Here is a 22,320-nt window from a genome sequence, read left to right on the forward strand (position 1 = left end):
CATGTTTTGTTAGTCTTTAAGGAGCTACTAGACTCTTTGTTAAGTTTTCCCTTAGTTACCATCAGTCCAATTACACAGGATTCAGAGATGACCATAAAATCTTTTAAAATGTACCAAAAATGGTCAGAGATTTAACTTTAGAATTCTCACAATCTTCCAAGGTTACATATTCAATTCTTCTAATGGAATCAAGCTCTGGAATACTCTCTGATTCTCCAAGTTGCTTTCCCAGGTCTGAAGAAGAGCTATAGTAATTCGAAAGCTTGTCTCTCTCACCAACTGAAGTTTGTGCAATAAAAGCTATTATCTCACCCACTTGGTCTTTCCAAGCAGACAGTGACTGAAGCAATTTTGAATACTGCCCGCCTTGCACAATCGGCCATTTGTAACTTTGAGCATGTGTGAGGAGTGGGCAGTTCCACATTCGAAGGGGGGAAAGGAAACAAAATGTACTGTAACAATGGAGGCTTTGGGGTCTGGTCAGAGGTTTAGAATGTTGGCTGTAGTCTCACAGAAATGGAACAATGGGCAAAGTGCCTTGAGCTTATCCCTTCTCAGGCCTCAAGCCCTCGCCCATCTTTGGATGGAATCATACAATTCTCCCACTCTCAGACCAGGCCTTGGGAGCACTCCCTTGGTACTAACTGCTTTTCAATAGGCCTGTCTAAGGCTCAGACCCTGCGGCTCTGTTCCCTCCAGGGGCAAAGATAGTGGCAACCCGTGACAATCAGACTGTTATTTATTTTGAAACCAAAGCAGTTAAGAGAAGGCAGATCTTAAACAATAAATCAGTATTTACACATGGTTGCCTTTTGTTAAGGCTCACCATTCCCTGGATCTGAAATAGACCCATTCCTTTACATTCCCTTTAGAAGTCCCTCTCTGTGCTAGCTTCTCTCCCTGGGTAGCTGAGAAGAGCTTTATAAATGTCTAGGGTTCTTTGGATCTCTGGGCTTGCTCCCAGGCAATACAAAGCTGGTGTTTGCATTGGCAACAGGATGTAGGATTCGCAAAGCCAATAGTTGCTTCCATGTCTTGTAACTGGCCCCCCAGGCCTGCTGATGGGGTCAGGGGAAGAAGGCAAGAGTTGCCCTGAGGCCTGGAGATTCAAAGAAGCTAGTACTGGCTCCTGGACCTTTAAATTGCCACTGGAGCTCCATGCGGCTCTGAGGGGGGAAGAAGCACGCTGCATGCTCCATGCGGCACGGAGGGCTGGCTGGCCTCGGCACTGCTCTTTCCACCTGAGGCCCCGCCCCTTCCCAGAGTGCAGAGTCAGTCTCCTACCCCAGCTTGCCCCGGGACCCACACAGTCTGTCAGCACCCTTGCTGCTCAACAAGCATTTGTTTAAGATTTTTACCAGGATCTACTTGGTTGCTTCCCTGCTAGTTTTTCCCATAGCTCCTTATTAAACTAGAACAATACATTCATTTCATAAAGTTTTACAACTCAACATATAACTGCATCTCACTGGCCAGGTCATATATAGGATTCATGATATTATTACATCTATCTATTCTTAGAGTATATTACACACAGCAATTCCATGGCAGTCACGAAGTGTACTCCTTTTTTTCTGCAGACCAGTCCACTGCTTATGAATGCACCTCAAGGACATGTTAAATGTAATAGTACAGTACAGAGGAGTTAGCCAAAGACTAACAATCACATGTTTCAGGACAAAAAAGTTTGTAGGAAACAAAAATTAAATTTGGAATTTAAAAAGAAATGCTGAATAAACCACTGAAACTTTAATTTACTAGGGATTTAGATTCCCCCATTTATTCCTTTACTATGTAAAGCCCCAGTCCTGTAAAGGAATGTACTGATGCAGATTTTATTGTGAATGAAGTCCGGAATATCATGTGAACATAATGTCTACACTGTGGCATCTGTTTGCCAGACAGATCTAATTTGCAACAGGAACATTTTCCACACTTCTCAGTGTTATTAAATAAAATCTGGTTTGTTCTTGCCACAGATATATTTTTAATGATTTATTTATTATCCTTCTTGGGGGCAGAGGATAGGAGACGTGATATCAAATAAATATTTGTATTATTTATATCCTTATATGTGCATTACAGTATATAACACGATACAATAACTAAAATTAATATATTTATGCAAGAATTACAAAGTGTTCTATACATAGCAATTAATTAAGCCCCAGTAGATGCTACATAACACCTAAAAATTGTGTACATTGTATGGATTGAGAGAGTTTTGCCTCAGTATGTACTCTGGACTGCAGAACTATGATCCATAAAAATGTTCTTGGATGAAAATACACGTATACAACATTCTAGCATATACTAATTCATAGACCATCTCTTATTTCACCAGCATTATATCATGATCATATTTGTGAAAGTCATCTTTTTTTTTTTGTAAACTTGGAATACGTACCTGTGGTTTCTCTATTCCAGAAAGAATGTCTTGAACTCTTTTAGTTTCTGAGTCATATTCTGTAAAACAGACAGAAAAAAGTAAATTACCACCATTAGATGGCAATAATGTCACCAAATTCTATATTCCTTCATTATGAAGTTTTTACTAGAAACGAGACAGAGAACAGTAGAACTGGTTCATTAGCAACAGTTCCTTGTGGCACAATTTGCTCTTTTGTAACAATGGCAGAAAAAAAAATACAATGTACTGTTCCTTACACATGAATATGAAAAATATATTCTGGTGTCTGAATGAAGGGCCAATGAAGTTTTCAAGCCTTAATGACTGCAGCTGCAGAACTGACAACCACACACTTCCTCAGCTGCTTATTATTTGGTTTCATGGCCAAAAACACTACCCAAAAGGTTGGCCTACTCCTTGAAGCTCAAGAATGTGTCTACTTTTGTCAAGAATCTGCTTAAAAATATCACCACCATTTTTAAAAGTTCCATGCACTAGCATGCCAAAATAACAGAAAGGCAAAAAACTCCAATGTAAATGCCCACTCCTCCTGAAAGAATCTGCCTCGGACACTGGAATGACAGTGGGACTGCCTTCTATGATATGTAGTGCTTTTCAATCTCAGCCTCTTGACAAAAATTAACCTAAGCTAATTCTGAGTAAGACGACGATAGCAGGGCTATATTTTTTATGGTGTTAACACATTTTACCAGTTATCCTAAGTGTATAAATTAGCATATTTCAGAACACACAAGATAAATCTGACTTGACAACTCTACAGACTGGGGCTTTATGGTAGGGGGTCTGTTTTGGGAGCAGTTCTGTTCAATATCTTCATCAATGATTTAATATTGGCATAGAGAGTACGCTTATTAAGTTTGCAGATGATACTAAGCAGGGAGGGGATGCAACTGCTTTGGAGGATAGGGTCATAATTCAAAATGATCTGGACAAATTGGAGAAATGGTTTGAGATAAATAGGATGAAGTTTAATAAGGACAAATGCAAAGTGCTCTACTTAGGAAGGTTTCACACATATAGAATGGGAAGCAACTTTCTAGGAAGGAGTACGGCAGAAAGGGATCTGGGGGTTATAGTGGGCCACAAGCTAAATATGAGTCAACAGGGTGACACTGTTGCAAAAAAAGCAAACATGATTCTGGGATGCATTAATAGGAGTGTTGTGAATAGGCCTCAGTTGGACTACTGTGTCCAGTTCTGGGCACCACATTTCAAGAAAGATGTGGAGAAATTGGAGAGGGTCCAGAGAAAAGCAACGAGAATGATTAAAGGTCTAGAGAACATGACCTATGAAGGAAGACTGAAATAATTGAGCTTGTTTAGTTTGGAAAAGAGAAGACTGAGAGGGGCATGATAGCAGTTTTCAGGTATGTAAAGGGGTATCACAAGGAGGAGGGAGAAAAAAATGTGCTTCTTGGCCTCTGAGGATAGAACAAGAAGCAATGGGCTTAAACTACAGCAAGGGGAAGTTTAGGTTGCACATCAGGAAAAACTTCCTAACTGTCAGGGTGGTTAAACACTGGAATAAATTGCCTGGGGAGGTTGTGGAATCTCCATCTCTGGAGATATTTAAGAGTAGGTTAGATAAATGTCTATCAGGGATGGTCTAGACAGTACCGGGTCCTGCCATGAGGACAGGGGACTGGACTCGATGATCTCTCGAGGTCCCTTCTAGTCCTAGCATTCTATGACCCACTGTGAGGAGATTACTTAGGGAGGTGGTGGAATCTCCAGCCCTGGAGGTTTTAAAGTCTCGGCTTGACAAAGCCCTGGCTGGGATGATTTAGTTGGGATTGATCTTACTTTTAGCTGGGGGTTAGAATCAATGACCTCCTGAGGTCTTTTCCAACCCCATGATTCTAAGATGTTGATCCAAATGCAAAGTTCATCAATGTTTAGGGACACTGGGGATCCAGTAATCCCGTTAGTCTTATTGCACCCGTAGCCTGAAGTCATGAAATTTGCATCCAGCTCTGAAAATTCTGAAAGGGGCTCATCTCTAAAGAATGTCAGTATGAAATGCTTCTCTGTCTACAGTGGGTAGCTATGCCTTTGAAAGTTTCTTTTATGGTCATTACGTCACCCTCACTTACAGCCCCAGAAGCTAAGTTTGAATCCTTCTTGACCTTAAATCCTGAACATGTGGGCTGAATTTTCTCTCCTCAGTCTGCTTTCTAACAAGGGTTCTGTGTCACACTAAATAAGAGATGAAAATCAACCCTAAAGCTCAGTGAAATTTCACTTCCCTCTCCTTGTGATAAATGATAGCTTTGTACAGTAACTAAGCCCTTTCTGATGCCTTGCAGGGCAGGGCTGCAGGTTTAAGACATTCCAATTCCTGGAGCTGAACAAGACCTAACAGTAGGGTATCCCCAGCAATGACAAAAACGTAAAGGCATCAGCTTTCTAACCCAAGTTAACATAACCCTGATCCCAGTTCACTACGTATATAGTCCGCACACGTGCACATGCCTACTAACTCAGCCATCCACTCCTCCAGGCTCACAATGGCTTGATGTCAGATGTAAAGTGCCTGTAATCATGACAGTTCACATACAGTAGAAGTCAGTTTGGAGCTGGAAACAAGTAAAAGAACCTTCACCAAAGAACTCAAGCAAGTAAAAAGACGGATGTCGATGCAACGCAGGAAAGATGAAAATGGGCAGTGTGACTCTCACCTATGAATGAGACAGCTAGCTCTTTAAAATGCTCATCACACAGTATGGAAGGTTCTGATGACAAGATGTTTCTCCTACGACATGGGCACTCAAATAAGCTTGCAAACTAATTTATTTAATCATAAAAATAACCTTAATCACACTGTTGACAAGACATTTTGCTGTAGAGTGAAATCATTTGGTGTCAACCACAGCAAAGCATTCCACTAGTACTAATGACACCCGTTGCCTGTATCATGGGAGAGATCATGGTTTGATGAATATTGGAGATTGATTTTTTTTTTTTGCACTTCCACTGGTTACTCCAGTTTGAGACATTGAGGCACAATGGCACTCTGGGCAATGTAGAGACACTTGCACTGCCATTACTTTTGTCATTGAATGCACAATGTTCTCAGGATAGGCAGTCTCACATTCAAATTACAAACCAGGTTAAAACTTGCTTTTATAATAGTTTAATAACCAAAGGAAGACTTTTCTCCTTTGAATGTGCAATGAAACATTCAACATGTATAAATAAATAAATAAAAATGGCACACAAAACGTATTGCTGTCCCTCGAAACATATTGATATCCCTTTCCCTAAAAGTGCCAGGATTGTGCAGGAAAAAGACTCACTTTATAAACTCAATGCAAGGAACATACTAATGTTGTGCCTACTTGAGATATTTGCATATTCAGTTCATGATGTTGTATCATTCATTCACGATTCTTGCCACTTTTTAAAGTATTAGTCACCTTAGGCATACTCCATTACTGTTAGTACCATAAACCATAAAACCTTTTGAAAAAGGAAATAATTTCCACACCATATATAGAGAGAGACGAGAGCTGTTCATCATATGTACTGTCAGATCATCTATGTACAAAGTTGACGCTATGTGCCTTTAAGGCTTAAAAAGCACCACATCGTACTGAGTCATAAAACAACAGCATAAACAATGTTAACGATGACGATAGATCATACACCTTAAATGGAAGGAAATATAAACTAAAGAGACAATGGACAATAGAGATACATATAAAAAACAAGTGGTAACATAATGGCATGGACAGATGACAAAACTTTTCAATACAAAACAAAAAAGCCTTGTATTATTAATTATTATTATTATTAAGAACAAATTAAGAGGTGACAGTTTTAGCATTTCTTTAGGTTTTTCATTTACTATTTCATGAATCAGATGAATTCTTATCAGGTTTCTGTGGTCTACTAGAGCTGTGCAATAACAAATATGATCATCTACATCCTTCCAGGTCACACTCCTTTATGGTGAACTAGAAAGACTATGGATCCTTCCCTCAGAAGGATGCTGGTCATTTTTGCCACCAGATGGGGCCAATCTCTTAACTAAGAACATATTCAAGCATGAGCTCTTTCTCCTTGGCCAACAAGGAATGGGAGCCCTATGGAGGCAGCTCATGAGGAGTTAAAAAGAAGCTCTTGAATGATTCTGCAGTGACTCACTCTGGATAGCTGTAGAACTGTATTGCCAGTCTCTAAGGCTGTGTCCAGACTCAGAGGTTTTTTCGAAAAAAGTAGCCTTTTTTCGAAAAAACTTCACCTGCGTCTAGACTACAGCCGCGTTCTTTCGAAATTAAATCGAAAGAACGCGGCTTGTCTTTCAACGGCGGTAAACCTCATTTCACGAGGAAGAACGCCTTTTTTCGAAAGTGCTCTTTCGAAAAAAGGCGTTCTTGAATGCCAACAGGGCTTTTTAGAAAGAGAACATCCAGACTCACTCGCTGCTTTCTTTCGAAAAAGCAGCTTGCTTTTTCGAAAGTTCCGCTTGCAGTCTAGATGCTCTTTTTCGAAAGAGGCTTGCAGTCTAGACATAGCCTAAAAGCAGCTTCCCCAAGCCCCCATTAGCAGAAGGAATGTTGTTATAAGTCAGGGTCTTAGGAAGAACTACTGGATAATACAGAGCACTTCAAAAATGAATTCTAATCTGAGAAGCTGCTATCTTCAGCTCATGCAGGTGTAAAACACCTGGCTATGGCTGTGCAAGCAGAGTAGCTTCCACCTGAAGAGTACTAATATCTTGCAATGACTGCAGTTATGGTAAAGAAGAGGGCTCACAAACTCTGTTTCTAATGGCCAGCAAACTCTTGAAACAAAAATATTACCCGTGATTGCTTGAGAAATTGGGAGAGCGTCCATTTGTTAAGGGCATTGCGCCTCAAATGCCCATCATAGCAGGAATTTGGGGGATTCCTTGATTACTCATTGGAGGCTTCCAATAGACACTATAAAACCCTGAGTTATCATCTATGAAAAAGTGAAACTTCTGAATGCTTACGAGACGCTATGGATAGTTCCGAGCTATACAAATTCATTTTAAATCTGGATCTTAAATCACTCTCAAGTTCTCGGTTGTCTGGATTTCGGATTCTTTTGGTTTGACCTTTTATACAAAACTGACCAGCTGTAAAATTTGTATCTAGATTCACATTCTGGTACCTTTTTCTCCAAAGTTTGGGGTTTGTTTTGGTGCTAGCCCTCCCAAACTCAGCAAGAGAGTGAATTTTCCCCTAAATTTTCTGCAGGCTAGTGGTTATTATGGTTGGAAGCTAGTTCTCACAGATAGAAAGCTTCTTAAAGATTTTGATTAGCCCAAGTTCCTGTTCCTTCCTGCATGTACGTTACAAACAATTTTTCTAACACCTCTTTTTAAAGCAAGGCAAGTTTAAAAATGCAGAAAAAATAGAAGTTTAAACTTTCCATAAATACTGGCCTTCACAATTACTTGAATAGCAGCTACTTATGCATGATGTTTGAAATAGCTACAAGCCTTAAACTAATTAAAATTTTCCATCATAAATACAGTTTACTGATTTTAGGTTTGTCCTGCAATTTTTCCTTCACAGAAAAAGAAGAGATTAAGTAGATACTTAGCTTCTGGCTATAGAAAGTATTTACTTTTTCAACATCCCCTCCATTCCAGTGGGGTGACATCAGCATGAAAATCTTGCAAACCTTATGTCTAGTTCTCAAGCACAGCACCACGCTTGCAGATACGCCAGTCATAACACAATATGCTCTCTCAGAATTTGTTCCAGATTTACAGAGGTTGTGAGTGGCTCAAATATGAGCAATGATCTTTTATCAGTCACATAAAGTGCAACTTACAATTTAAAAGACACTAAACTCCCCATTATACGATATCCTTCTTGATACATTTCTGATTGTTATTAATAAAGCCCTTTTTGATTTCAAAGCAAGAGACAGGAAATTCACACACAGAGATGGCTGCCTGTTAATCTTTGAGATTTTTTATAACCAAATAAGCAAACAATTAATTATTCATGCATGAACAGAATGCAGAAAAAATAGTAAGGCTATTGCAATTATTACATGACAGTCACATCCGCACTGCAAAAGGTGCACAGATGTGCCAGAAATTTATCAGGAAGTTTTCCTCTCCAATCTATAGAGATACCATGTCACAACAGGAGTCACAAAGGTGCAGTCCATGGCACGGCAGGCTCAACGAACCATACAGAACAGACAGCATCCTTAGGTATGCACCTTTTAACCTTGAGATGAGAATGATATCCTCAAACCATGAAAAATAGCTGTAGCTAGAAGAAATAATCTGCAAGAGTGGGGCCTGTTCTCATAACATGGCCATGGTAATACTGCTTCTGTTGGGCTATTGTACACTTTTTTGGGCGATATCTTCAAAATCAGCCAGAATTAGGGCCCATTATAAATATATGCTTAGTAAGGAAACACTCAAAAACCTTCTCTTCAAAACAGCTGTTACCCTAAAACAGAATAAACCCTCAAATTGGACCCAAAAATCACCCAAGTATTTCCATATTGGAGTCTTGGAAACCCCTATTATGCCCATATGGTGGGGGGATGTTATGGGAGGAAAGAAGCACATGGTATTCATTTAAACATGACTTGATTGTAACCAGAGAACTTTAAAGCTATGAACAAATTAAAACTTTCCTAGATTCAGGAGCACATTACACAGTACTTGCGCTGGGATCTAACTGACTCTATGATCAAACACATTTTATAAAAAGCCACACACAATATAGGCTTGTGATCTAATTGACCCCATATTTAGACTTTGAAAATAGATAGCAACAGCAACAATAAAAAAGGCACACAGTAAAATGGCAGTTAATGGGTTACCACTTTGAACAAATGGAGCAAACAGATGACATGTTCCAACCACACAAAATTCTTATACTTTGCACGCTTTTTATGTTTTTTTCCTCTCATTTCCTGGAAGAGCTGTAATATTTTTTCCTTTTCTTAGGCTCTGGACCAGTATCCAGTGCATTTGAGGCTGCTTCCCTAGAAGTCTGAGACAAGCCTACAATATTCCATTGCTGCATCAGTGATTTCACTATTTCTGTACCCAAGTCCTTGAGAAACATGGTACTCTTACCATGTGCAATCAGCAAAATCCAAACAATATATGCATTCAGACCTGCAATGTTTATGTGCGATGCAATAGTGGGTCGTTGAACCAGCAACAGCACCTGTCAAGTGTGGGCTTGCTAGAAAATGTATTTGACAAGTATCTTTGCCAGAAACTCTTCCTAGCAAGTATGGACTTCACAAAAAATCAATTTGATAATTTTATCATAAAAAGCCCTTAATTTGCTGAACTATTGTGATGATACTTAAGAAAATGTTATCTGCTGTCTCTGGATAGGTCTATACTACACAGCTCTTAGCAGCCCGGCTGTTGCTAAAAGTCAGATAGTGTAAATGCTGTCTGCACTTTTGCAGATAAAAATCTTCCACCTCTACTAGAGGCATTTGCTAGTACTTGCTACAGTAAAGCTTCTGTCCTTGGTGGACCAGTGGGGAAAGAGAGGGGAGGGAGGTTTATATAACCTGGGAATGATGAAAGCTTTGTTGGTCAATTGCCAGTGTAGACAAAGCCTCAAAGACACCATCCCTAAAGACCCTTTTGGTGCATTGTTTTGGAAAAACAAAAACCACTGAAACTATGATGCTGTGCTAACAGATTCACGTGCTGTCTCAAAATAAAAACAATCTGATGCCTAAATACTTGACTAATAAATTTGTCGTTTAATTAGCCCCAATACCTTTTAGACTTTTTTTGCTAAATTAAAACCATCACATGGAAAGTATGCTGACAAATCCAATACTAAAAAGTGGAACTCATCAACATTTGAAAATACTTAAAGAAAAAGAGGCAGTGGTTTTCCCCTCATGTTTTATTTAAGTTTTCATGTGTGTTTGGAATCCAAGAGAACACTAAAGACCTTAGCAGTGTAGTACTTACATTTTCATTTTATTTTCAAAGAATAACATTTAAGGTGTCAAGACGACCCTCTTATCTTTTCAGTGATTTTTTTGTTGCTTCACAAAAAAATACAATATGAAGAATGATAAAATCAGTGTGGAAAGCTAGACTTTGCCTGAGTTTAAGAAAAACTAATGTATGACACTGATTTGGCACAAAATATTTTGTCTAGATTTTTATGCATATCAGGACCAGTTATCCCAAAACAGTAGGCGGGTTAAACTGTGGTCAGGGATTATTGTTAACTATTTCCACAGATGCCTGTGTTTGCATTTTCAGTTCTAAATATTAAACATTTCTGAGCTCTGCAAACGACTCTGAAGCTACGATAAGGATAAAGCAATTTTTATTTCTATTCACTTTATTCAGCTGTGCCCGGTGCTTAAAAGAAACACTCTTTGTGTTTAATGAAACTAAAAGTATTCTGCAATATGGGCAAGTACCAGACTTGCATAAGCTGTTGTGCACTGAAGTCAGTCACCAGGAGAGATACGCCAGTTTGGATCATTTTTAATCAATTTTTCATTTTTGTTTGTAAATTAGAAAAGGGCACAAAGAGAAGTCGATTGCCTCTGCAAGTGGAGTGAAATGCTGGATGCAAGGGACAAACGGAGTGTGTAAGTCGTTTTGTTCTTTTCTACCACTTCATTGCTATTGCTGGAACACAGCAGCAACAACAGCCTCCTACTTTCCTGGCTAAAAATCGGAGTGAATTCCTGCTGTGAGCATGAGGTGGTCTACCAGAAGGCAAAACGGGACTTTCTTTGTAAAATCAAAGTACGAACTCTATACTGCATCAGTTTACATCTCAAGGAAGTGCTTTGTGTCTTACAAAGACAGTAACAGATGCACAGCACCACACATGGCTGCAGCTGGTTATTTGTGAAGAAACACCAAATTAAACAGTGACATAACCCACATAAATGGACAAAGTACAAGTTATATCTGCGTATATAGCAGACTTTTATCTTACGTACCAGTCCTTTTCTCCTACTCTAATGAATAGCTACATGTTTGACCCTTTTAGGTAGTTTTCTGTGTCAGAAATAGTCTTTTATTTTTGGACAGTTTCTACTACACTATTATACAACAGAAGTATGCAAGATCTTTGGGTATATAAAGGCTGATATTTACATAAAAGAAATAAGGGCTTGCCAGACATGGAGTTCATGAGCTGTATGTGTAAAGATTTATGAATGTGGCCACTCATCTTTTTTCTTTTTGTAATGTGGATATATCTGTCTCACAAGAAATCTACAGACAGACAATATTTAGAAGCCCATATCAGTCTACATATTTAAGTGTGTGTCATTTCTAAACGCTACATTTTCAAAGGCCCCTTTTAAACTTTGTTGGCAACCTGTGTGAGTAGCAGACTATATGCAAGATACGTAAAAGCAAGCTGTCTGCACATTCCCATGGATATGTTACAGCGTCCACTAGAGTTTGAACTGGGGATCTCCAGAATCAAAAAGTATCCACAACACACAGACCAACGGGTTAAACATTCAGATGTCCCAAGAAAAATAGGAAGGGAATTTAAAATGAAATTAATCTATCGTATTGTTTCTAGTATGAGAGAATTATAAACAGTACTGTGCTGGAGCTCGTTACACTTTACAGAATACAGCTTCATCTTAAGCTTCAGAGGGGTAGATGAGTAAGTCTATAATAGGAAAATCTAAAAAATAACAAATAGACTAGTAGCACCTTAAAGACAAACAAAACATGTAGATGGTATGATGAGCTTTCGCGGGCACAACCCACTTCTTCAGATGACAGGAGTTTTGGAAGTCCAGATCCAAGAATAAATAAGGGAAGGAGGGAGGTGGGGAGAAGGGAAAAAATGGAGGGGAGGAAGTTTAAAAAAAAAAAAAAAGAGAGAGCGAGAGTAGATAAGCTTCAGAGGGATAGCCAATTTAGTCTGTAACAGGAAAAGCTTAAAAAACAACAAATAGTTACAAGAGGCTGATGAGAACCATTAGTTTGCACTTGGAAAGGAAGATGATGTAATAAATGACAATAAAATCATAAACATAAATAATCCCTGGTATATCTCTACTCCTGCAATAAAAGAATGGTTTTAGTCTTGCACTTTAAATGTGAAATGCCAGGCCACAACAGCAGTGTTTTTTTGCATGCTGCTTTGTTTAATTCCAGAAGTTGTCTTCCCATTCACACATTAAGCTTGGTGACCACAGAACTGAAGAATAAATGTGAAAGTCTGTGTTTCAACAAGCATTACCTCTGTTCTTACATTTCTTGCTCCTGATATTTTTTCTTTTCTGTATCTCTTCTGATTGGGGGCAGAACTGTGATATTTGTATGTATAAGATACATCACTGAAAAATCTCCTATGCCTATCCTTTTCTGGAACCATTACTTCTCTGACTGGAGTTGTGTTCTTGGTACTTAGTACTTTTATCACCAAGGGACAGCACTTTTTTATTACGAAAAAAAAAAAACCCAGACAGACTGGGAAGTTATTTTAAATCTCCTATGTAGGGGAACACAGGTACAGATATAACATTTGAAAGTAACATTTGTGCAAGCAGTCGAGAAGGAGAAAGGAAAGTTATTTTAAACCCTGACCTTGAGCTCCAATAATTACTACTGTAATGCAATGCCATCAACATTCTGTAATGAAAATTATCAGTACCATTACAGACTAATGGTAGCACTTACATATTTCTAATTTCTATATTTCATAGTGCTTTTACAGTGGGTAACTCTTCTCTCCAAATTACAATATAGAAAATGGAAGGACTGAGAGCTTAAATGTATCACTCAAGATCACACAGAGAGACAGTGGTATGGCCAAGAACACAGTGCAGAATTCTCAACTCCTACTTCTCTGTGGGAGCCTCTTTTGTGCTGTTTCAGATATGTACTTGGAGAAAGGAGAAAGAGGCTCTTAGAATACCTTATGCACTTGTGTAGTGATTGGGATGTATGTCAGCGCTTTCAATTCCCTTCATTTATTGGTCATCCTAATTTATTTTTTGTCATTTGAATCTGTGATTCTCTCCCTCTCCCCGCTCTCCCCCCTATCAGTATTCAGAATCAGTGGTATGCTCTGGCAAGAGTCAGATACAACCCTGCCAGTCTGATGAACTGAAGAATCATTCAGAGAAGTTATTTTCTGAAAGGGTCACTAAGCTACTACTACTTCTACTACTACCGCTAATATCAGCTGCCACAAAAACCACATGGTCAGACAACCCCAAGGGTTACACCAGTCCTAGCCAAGCTATGCAGAGCAGGAAATCAGAACACTGAATCTTCTTAAAATTTAACAGTGGCCCATTGGTGCCAGCTGCAAAGCGAAGTGATCTGGAATTTCTAAGTTTTCTCCTCTGACATAAAACTGGCTTCTCTGATGCCAGGAGGAGTAAGAGGCTAAATCCTGGACACAGCTCACAGAAGAAAGAATGGATTTATCTTTTCCTGCATTGGTGAATTTAGTGTTAATGAAAAGTGCCAGACTGACAGCATTTCAAATTGAAGCCCTTTCTTCGGCCACACACAGCTTCTCCTGCTATGTACTCCAATGCTGGTTCTAGATGCTCCAGAGAGGGAAAAAGAGCAATTTTGCCATTCAAACTTGGGTATGCTGTGAGGCAGCTAACAGGAATGCCCATTGTGAGGGGTGAGCTTTCTATCCTCTGGGAATTGAATGAAGACCAAGAATTCATATAAGCCACAGACGATTACAACACTCAGATGTTACTGCCATAGTTGGGATTCAAACCTGTGATTTAGAGATGAAAGGCCCTGTATCCCATTACAGTGCCTCATGCCAGCCAGAAAATTCTTTCCTCTGAAACAGGGTGCCAGTGAAGGGAAAGGCACAAGGGCGTCTATATTAAACTGAAATAACTTATTCTTTCTTAATCTTCAGAAACATAAATATACCATAGATCAAGGGTTTCCATCCTTTTTCGGTTCCCGTACCCCCTTGGCTTTTAGTAAACCTTCCCGTACCCCCTATTCAATATGAAAGGAAATAAATTCTAGACTCCAGAATCCACAACTTTTTTCACTAACACTACTACTTTTGAAATATTTCAATTAGGATAATCTAGTTATTTACCAAATATTCCCCATACCCGCTTGACAAGCTTCTCGTACCCCCTGGGGGTATGCGAACCCCAGGTTGGGAACCCCTGCCATATATGAACAAAATAGGCTTTGATAATCCACCCTATTGTACACAATAGTGCCTATTTTATGACCAAAAAAAATCAATCTGTATATTTAAAAAATGTGTGACTGTCTGTCTGTGAGTCCGTTTGTTCAAGAACTCCTCCAAAATGGTAAAAGGACCATCAAATTTGGTCTTATCCTAACTTAAAGCAAGGTCAGGGTTTGCTTGTGCCAGGAAAATGGGAAGTGCTGGGAATGGGACCATTTTTGATAACCTGGAAATGGGGGCTGACAGGAGGGACAGTCATACCATGGAGAAACGGGGGCAGCGAGTATAGGGCGGAGGAGGGGGGGGGGGCGAGCTACACTGCAGAGTGACCACTGGGGTGCAGCTGCACCAGGAACAGAGATGCCATGTTCCTGGGGCTGGGGCTGTCCATGTTGCCAGCCGTGGGTAAGTCACTCTTCTGCCCCCAAACTCTTCTCGCCCAGCCCTTAGCGGTAGCACTGGATGCCAGCCACCATGCACCCGCCCTTCGGACCACCCTGGTAGCTAGGTAGTTTAGTGCCCCTCCAGGAGACATCGGAGGGGGCAGCAACCAAAGCTGGGCCCATCCTGTGAGGAGATGCCGGTGAGGAGTCTTGGAACTGCAGCACAGCCCCATCCACCTCCTGCAAATAGACGGCAGGTGGGAGGTCTGGAACTGTGGCCCGCCCCACCCCTGCCTGTGAGGAGACACTGGGGTGGGGGCTGGACAGCCCAGCCCGGCTCCCCCAGGCCCATGAGGAGATACCAAGGGGGCTAGGCAGGCTGGCTGCCCAGAGGAACCAAACACCTTTACCCTCCCATGCAGCTGCTGGCTGGAGGTAGCCCTGGCTAGGGGTTGGACAGCCACCCTGCCAGGAACCATGGAATGTGGGGGCAGAGCAGTGCAGCCCTAGCCGCCCTGGGAGAAGATACCTGCAATTCTCCCCACCCCCTCGTTGGAGGAGCCGTCAGGGCAACACAACTCCAGCACCCCTGGGAAAAAATGCTGTAAAAGGTTGACCCGGGTAAGCCGCCTGACTTCCCAGAACCCTGGCCTGAGCCCTGTCTCTTGAGCTACCCTCTCTCCAACACTTGAATCCTGAACATCCTCCTTCTCTAAGCCCCCCCATTCTCTGCCCTGACTCCTGTACGTCTACCTCCTCCCCCCCCATAGCGCCCAGCCTCCTGTCCTGACCCCCCCACACCTCCTAACCCGAGTGCCCACAACGACCTGGGCAATGGTGGGTAAATCCTCTAGTAGCAGAATAATTTGCAAATTTGCATAATATTTTCACAGAAAAACAAATCAGACTGCAGAGTTGAAATGAACTCCAGAAAAGCCTAAAACTTGGTCTGGATTAAAAAAGAACTCTGCAGCCAAAACTAACAATCTGCTTGGCAAGGAACATTGTATAGACATTGAGTTTGTTAAAAGAACTTGAAAGGCAGTAGAGTGCTTTACAGATGCAGAGGCAAGAAGCTGTATATAATCATCAAACAACCTTTAGAGATCACTGCCCTTAGTTATAACTGGGCAGCCTCACCTAAGTCAGAAGGGTAATGAAAGGAGGAGTTTCTCCTTGGATTTTACTCTGAGCCAGACAAAGGTGTTGCTTGGGATGCTAGATCTCAGTGTTTTAGCGGTGATTAGAAAAGAGATGCAGACGGATGCTGACGTAGTCATTCAAAACTACATTGGGTCTGAGGTCTTATATATTTGCAAACACTAGGCCACACTTGCCAAAGTTCAACCTGTCACTGTACACACAGCTGGGGAACCTATGCGCCTGCTTCCCTAGAGTTGGCCTCATTCCCTCCCTTCCAACCAACTGGGCCCGTGAAAATAACCAGAATAGGAAACTGGTTTTCTTGTATCACTGAGAGGAACTGCATTCATTGCCCATGCCAATTCAGTTGGCTTCTGACCTTAGCATCAAAGAGCAAGGTTCACTTTGATAACCCAACTTCTCTACTGAAACACAAAAAAGAGAGGCAAAAGGTGACAGATGCCTAAAATATTGCCAATTTCTTAATAAACAACATTCCTATAGCCTTGTTTTCATTAGAGTTTCAAATTTAGTTGACATAACCCATGTGAATAAAATGGGGTAAAAATGGGGGCAAAAATGAGGAATGCTGAGTAGGAAAAGCCATTTCAATAATATTCCCAGATACAAGTTAGTGCTGATCATGTTGAGAACATGCACAAAACCTCACGTCCTAGTCAATTTTGAGGGCTAGCTGGCAAGCAAAGCAAACTCAATTGTTATTCTAAAGTCTAGATGAAGAGTCACATGACTCATTGCTGCTCCAGTAAAATGTTTTCATAGGAAAATGCTGTTTCTTCTTTTTATTCTTCTCATGTATGAATGTAACATTCAGGTTGCTTAAATACTGGAAGAACATGGAGTCTGCAGCAATTGTTTGTTTTTTGCTGCAGAAACACACAATTAAGCTATTTTTGTAGCTGACAATGATGTTGGTGTAGGGACTTAGTATGGTTCTCGAAGGGAAGTGAGTATATAGATGGGATTAATCATTATAGCAGTTTGCGATATTCTTCCACTATAAAAATCGGTCTGACTATACGGAGTCAATTTCTAGAAGACTTCCTTATGCTGTTGCTACCCTTGACACTTTTAGCTGTACACCAGTAGCTCTCTTTCAAAGCATGTGACATCTTCCAGGGTCTGTCTCTGTGGTACACATTCCTGTTATGGTACAGAAGTGACTTTTATGCAGTAGTTATAGTTAAATAACTAATTCAGATTATTAGGAAAATGTGGCACCATTGCAAAAATAATGATCAATCATCCGTGCTCAGATAGTACTATGATGGGCACAGACAGGATAGATGAAAATTATGTCTGAAAATGGATGACAGGAGAGGGATCACGTGATGATTACCTGGCATTGGCCACTGTCAGCAGACAGGATACTTTGGTCTGACCCAGTATGGCCGTTCTTATGAAAAGATAGATAGGCTGACAGATCCACTTGCTTCAGCAATACTATCAAAAAACAAGGGCAATAAGAATGGAGAAACACAGAAAGTCTAAAGATGACAACAATTTAAGGCAACATAGTAGCTTTTTTATTATATTTATTATTAATTTTTGGGTTTTATTATCATTATTATTATCACAGAAGTGCTGGTCATGACTCCATAGTTAAGGATGAGTTCTGGTTTGCACTTACAGCAGGGATTCAACTACAACGTAATCACCCCAATTTTAAAGCATTGAATAGAGAATGAATTTTCTGAGAATTTACAAGTACATTTGTTTAATCGATGAATTAAAATTAATTACAAGTTTATGTTATTTAGAAAAACACCCTTAACTATGACCAGCTAGTGATGTCATGGAGGGGACAAATATTCAAAATGTGTCTCTAAAAATCACTAGGCCAGTCTGGGACCATTCATACAAAGACCCTTAATTGCAACAGTTTCTCGGCAGCTGTAGAGGGCAAAGTTAAAGAAGTTTGGATGAGGCAGTAGGAGGGCTAGAGCACCAGTGAGGGGGAGAGCCAGGGAAGCTGGGGGCCGCATCCGGCCCCGGCCTGAGGTTCCACAAAGGGATGTTAAGGACTAGTCGATTATCCAATAAGCAAATGCTTATCGGATAGTCAGTGGACTAGTTGATTCTCTCCCTCCCTACCCCCCCGCCCTTGATGCCTCTATCAGGCTGGGGGACTTGTACATTTCAAAGCTGGCATGCCGCATGCAGCCCCGAGTCAGCGGGACTTCTGCCTGGCCCCGGGCTGCACGCAGAGTTCCACATTCTTCATTTGAAACGTACAATAGCCCAAGTAGTCCATCAACTACTCGACCAGTAAAATAACAGATAGTTAACATCTCTAGTTCCCCACCCCTGGTTCCTTCCCTCAGGAGCTTACATTGGGAAATGCCCCAGAATCAACTTGTCTCAATTCATTCAAGCAGTCACTGACAACACGAAGACAAAACTATCCACAACTGACTCAAACAAAGCTGATTAAAGGAGACACAAAGAAAGGGCTTCTGATTATAAGAACTTAATTAGCAATTTGTAGGTTTTGAATCTGAAACATGGCAAGAGAATTCAGAAAATCCCTTTGGAGAAAAGGAATTAAGAGCATTAACTGATCAACTGAGAATAGATCAATGGAAGCCCACTTGGGAAATTCAAGATTGTTGGAGAGAAAAAAAAAGTTCCCAAAAGACTTAAAGTCGTCCTTGAACTAGGCACCTTTGCTGCAAGCAGCGCGGACTGTGAAAGGGGATTTAGTGCATCATTACAGTGAAACGGATTGCTCTTACACCACTCATGTAGCAGATTTGCTATTCATTTCAAATGTGGGACCTCCTTATGCTCAGCGGAATCCAGTGCCATATGTGGCCATGTGGCTTGAAAAAAGCCAATGTGCAGCACATTCATTTCAAGGGATGGCACCATGAGGAAAGGGAAGCAGCAAGATCAGCTGTTGGAGTTTCTATAAGGTGATTTCAGGATTTTATTCCAATATTGAATATTGGAATATTCCAATACTGAAGTTTTATTCTCGAGTATCAGAAGTAGCTTTAAGTATCAAAATCATGCAAAGGGATCCAGGAAGTTAAGTGTCTAGGGGTGGAGATGGGAAGGGGGATTGTGAAATGACAATATCTGTAAGAAACTTGAAGTTACTTTCACACACACACACACACACACACACACACACACACACACACACACACACACACAAAGGAGACGGGTTGTGATAGGACAGCACCTGTAAGAAATGTAAGGTACTTTCACCCCTTTGGTGGAAAACTGCTCCTTTTCAACAAGCCCAAGCCCCCATTGCCAGACAGGAAGCCTAAACAAAACACTACCCTGCTGATGAGAAGCACAACTCATTAACAGCTTCCCAAACTAATGATATTCCAAGTCTAAATTACACTACAATCGAGCCTGGAAGATTTCCCATTCAGATCGTCATCATTTATCAATTAAGCAGAACATATCTTCAGGGCCAAATCTGACTAGAGTTTTGATCCTAGTTGGAGAAAAAGAAATGTGCTAGTAAAGAAGCAAACAGACTTTGAAAATTTTGTTTAGAGCTGAATTTGGCTTTGAAATTACAAACATTCCATCTGCTCACCAGCTGTGTTCCCTAATCCCCTTTAATAACTGCAGCTTGCACCTCACCATGAGAATCCAGGACTCTTCAAAACTTTACTTCACGCTCACTGCTTGGATTGATTTTTAGACATTTGTCTCAAGTAAATGCAGGATAAACAAATTGCACTGACAGGTGTTAGCTTTCTAGTGCACAAGAGCAAAAAGAACATAAAATTATCAAGCCCACCCCACTGGTATGGCATGGACACAGCCACATGCATAGTGTGCACAAAGCAGGTCACTTCTGCATTTACAAACCATTAGAAAGAGAAATTAACTGTACCCCCCAAACCCTGCATCTGACACTGCAGTTAGCATGTCCTACATGAACAAAATAGGAGACAACGCTGAAGTTTTACAGATTCATTTTCACCCTGAGAACCTTTTCAGATGTTTAAAATGTCTCACTGAAATAGACTCCTGAGCATAGCTCCCTTCAATAACGAGGGAAACTCCAGCTTGATTTAGATGAAAATCAGACCAAGTTTGTTAAAATTTGCTACAGATCACAGATGGGGGACTTAGATTAGTTTTAAGCAAAGCAGTGCCCAGTTTTTGTCAAAACTAAGGGGAACTCAGCATCTATTACTAGGTTCCTCTCTGAGTTTGGAGTTCATTTTGCTCCTTCAAAACCACCAAATTAAAATTTCATGGTGCAGCTCTGGGTCACACCAAACCCATGAAAAAGTCCACCCGTGTGAACGACGTCTTTAGCACAGCTTCACTTTCAATGTCCTTTTACATAGAGCAAGCCTCAGTCTTTTATAATATAACTAGGAAGAAATGGACCCATGCTGCGCATTTAATAGAAAGCTGAAGTCATTTGGTTCAATGCAACACTAAGACTTTGCCTACATGACAAGTGCTACAGCAGCTCAGTTTGTAGCACTGTACTGTAGATGCTTCCCATATCCAGCGATGTCGTTAATCCATCTCTCTGAGAGGCTGAAGCGAGTTCAACAAAAGAATTCTTCTGCCAGTCTAGCTGTGTCTATAGCAGTGGTTAATTTGATCTAGCTATGTTACTCTGGGAACAATTCTTTCACAGCTCAGAGCAACACAGCGAGGTCAATTTAATTTTTAAGTGTAGACCAAGTCAAAGTGAGAAACAAATCTCAGAAACCGTACAGAAGTACCATTCATTCATAAAGACAACAGATTGCAAGTTTTTATTCATTCACACTAGCATCTCGGATAAGACACACCAAGCTACAGAACATCAGTTTTCACTTTGCTTCAGAAGGGAAACCTTAAAGTTTGGATTTTCAAAGGAGTGTATGGGTACATCTACACAGCAACATGGTTTCAAAATAACTAGCGCTATTTCAAAATAACTTAGTCCTTGTCCACACAGCAGGTAGTTATTTCAAAATAATGTTGAAATCCTGTCAAGCTGGAGGAATTCTTACTCCGACTCCAGTAACCCCCATTGTACGAGGAGTAAGGGAAGTCGAGGGGAGGGTGTTCTATTTCAAAATAAGTGCTGAGTAGAGGCTCCGAATTTCAAAATAAGCTAAAACAACTGACATAGCTTAATTTGCATATCTTATTTCGAGGTAAGCCCTGCTGTGATGAATCCTTAGAGAGTTAGGTCTCAAATTCCATGGATATTAATGGGGTCTGACCAACTAACAACATTAGACACCTTTACAAACCCCAGCAAAAAGTGCTGGAACATCTTCACAAATTTTGCTTTTGACTGTTACACCCAATTTAACAATCAATTAAATTGGTGGGGATTTTGTTAAATACATAGTAAGGAAGTAAAGGAAGTTTCATCCCTCTAAATACTCATTCCCCTGACTCTCAACGTTCCAGATCCTCCCAGCCAGAGAAAACAATACCTCTCCTTCGTATATAATTTTCTGTAGTCTTCATTATCATATGCTAAATACGGTACCATACATTGTTTATCTTGGTCTCAAGCTTTGAGACACATGTGTGGCTTTCTTGACACAGTATGGGGGTTTCTGGTAAATCAGTACTAAAACAGGATGGGAAAGTGTTTATTAATTTCTTTTGTTGGTCTAGTGCGTAGAAATGGTTTAAGTTCCAGGCGGTGCCGCCTGCCTCCCCCACCCATGTACTGGGGGAGGTAGGGAGGTCAAGGGAAGCTGCTGCTAAGCAGCCTCTGTTCACGGCAAACCCAAGTCCCCCCGGACAGCAGCTGCTCCGCATCCCACAGAGCAGCCTCTGTCCATGATGAACCTTGGCCCGCTGTGGGCAGAGGCTCCTTTGTGGCAGCAGCCCCTGTTCTTGGGAAGCTTAGACCCCATGTAGACAGGGGCAGCTGCCATCCTGTACTGCTGCCTCTGATACAGAGGCAGCAATGCAGAGTAGCAGGGGGCTCATAGGGAGAGGGACCAGGAGCACACTAGCTGCCGACTCCACCCACAGGGACTATCAAATAGTCATGTAACCACTAAGAATTCATGCAGTTACACGACTATTCAATTACCCGATATCTAACATACCTAGTCCAATCACATTCAAAAAATAATCATGCACTTAGAAATGGGGACAAATAAGAATACTGGATCCAAAACCCCCAATTCAGATAACAACTTTGCTAGTCTAACTTCTCTCACACTAA

The 22,320-nt window shown here is 40.7% G+C and overlaps 1 protein-coding gene across 6 annotated transcripts in view; it reads right to left on the bottom strand.

Annotated features, from left to right (window-relative positions):
- Positions 1 to 22,320, bottom strand: part of FNDC3B (fibronectin type III domain containing 3B) — a 392,858-nt gene that overhangs the window by 132,381 nt on the left and 238,157 nt on the right. For all 6 annotated transcript variants that reach the window (XM_075937961.2, XM_075937956.2, XM_075937959.2 and 3 more), the window contains exon 7: positions 2,408 to 2,466. In XM_075937961.2, coding sequence (XP_075794076.2) covers positions 2,408 to 2,466 — 59 coding nt within the window. The remainder of the gene's footprint in view (positions 1 to 2,407; positions 2,467 to 22,320) is intronic.

Source organism: Pelodiscus sinensis, chromosome 10 (assembly GCF_052426305.1).
Source record: "Pelodiscus sinensis isolate ZL-2025 chromosome 10, ASM5242630v1, whole genome shotgun sequence".
In the NCBI taxonomy this organism is placed as follows: domain Eukaryota; kingdom Metazoa; phylum Chordata; order Testudines; family Trionychidae; genus Pelodiscus; species Pelodiscus sinensis.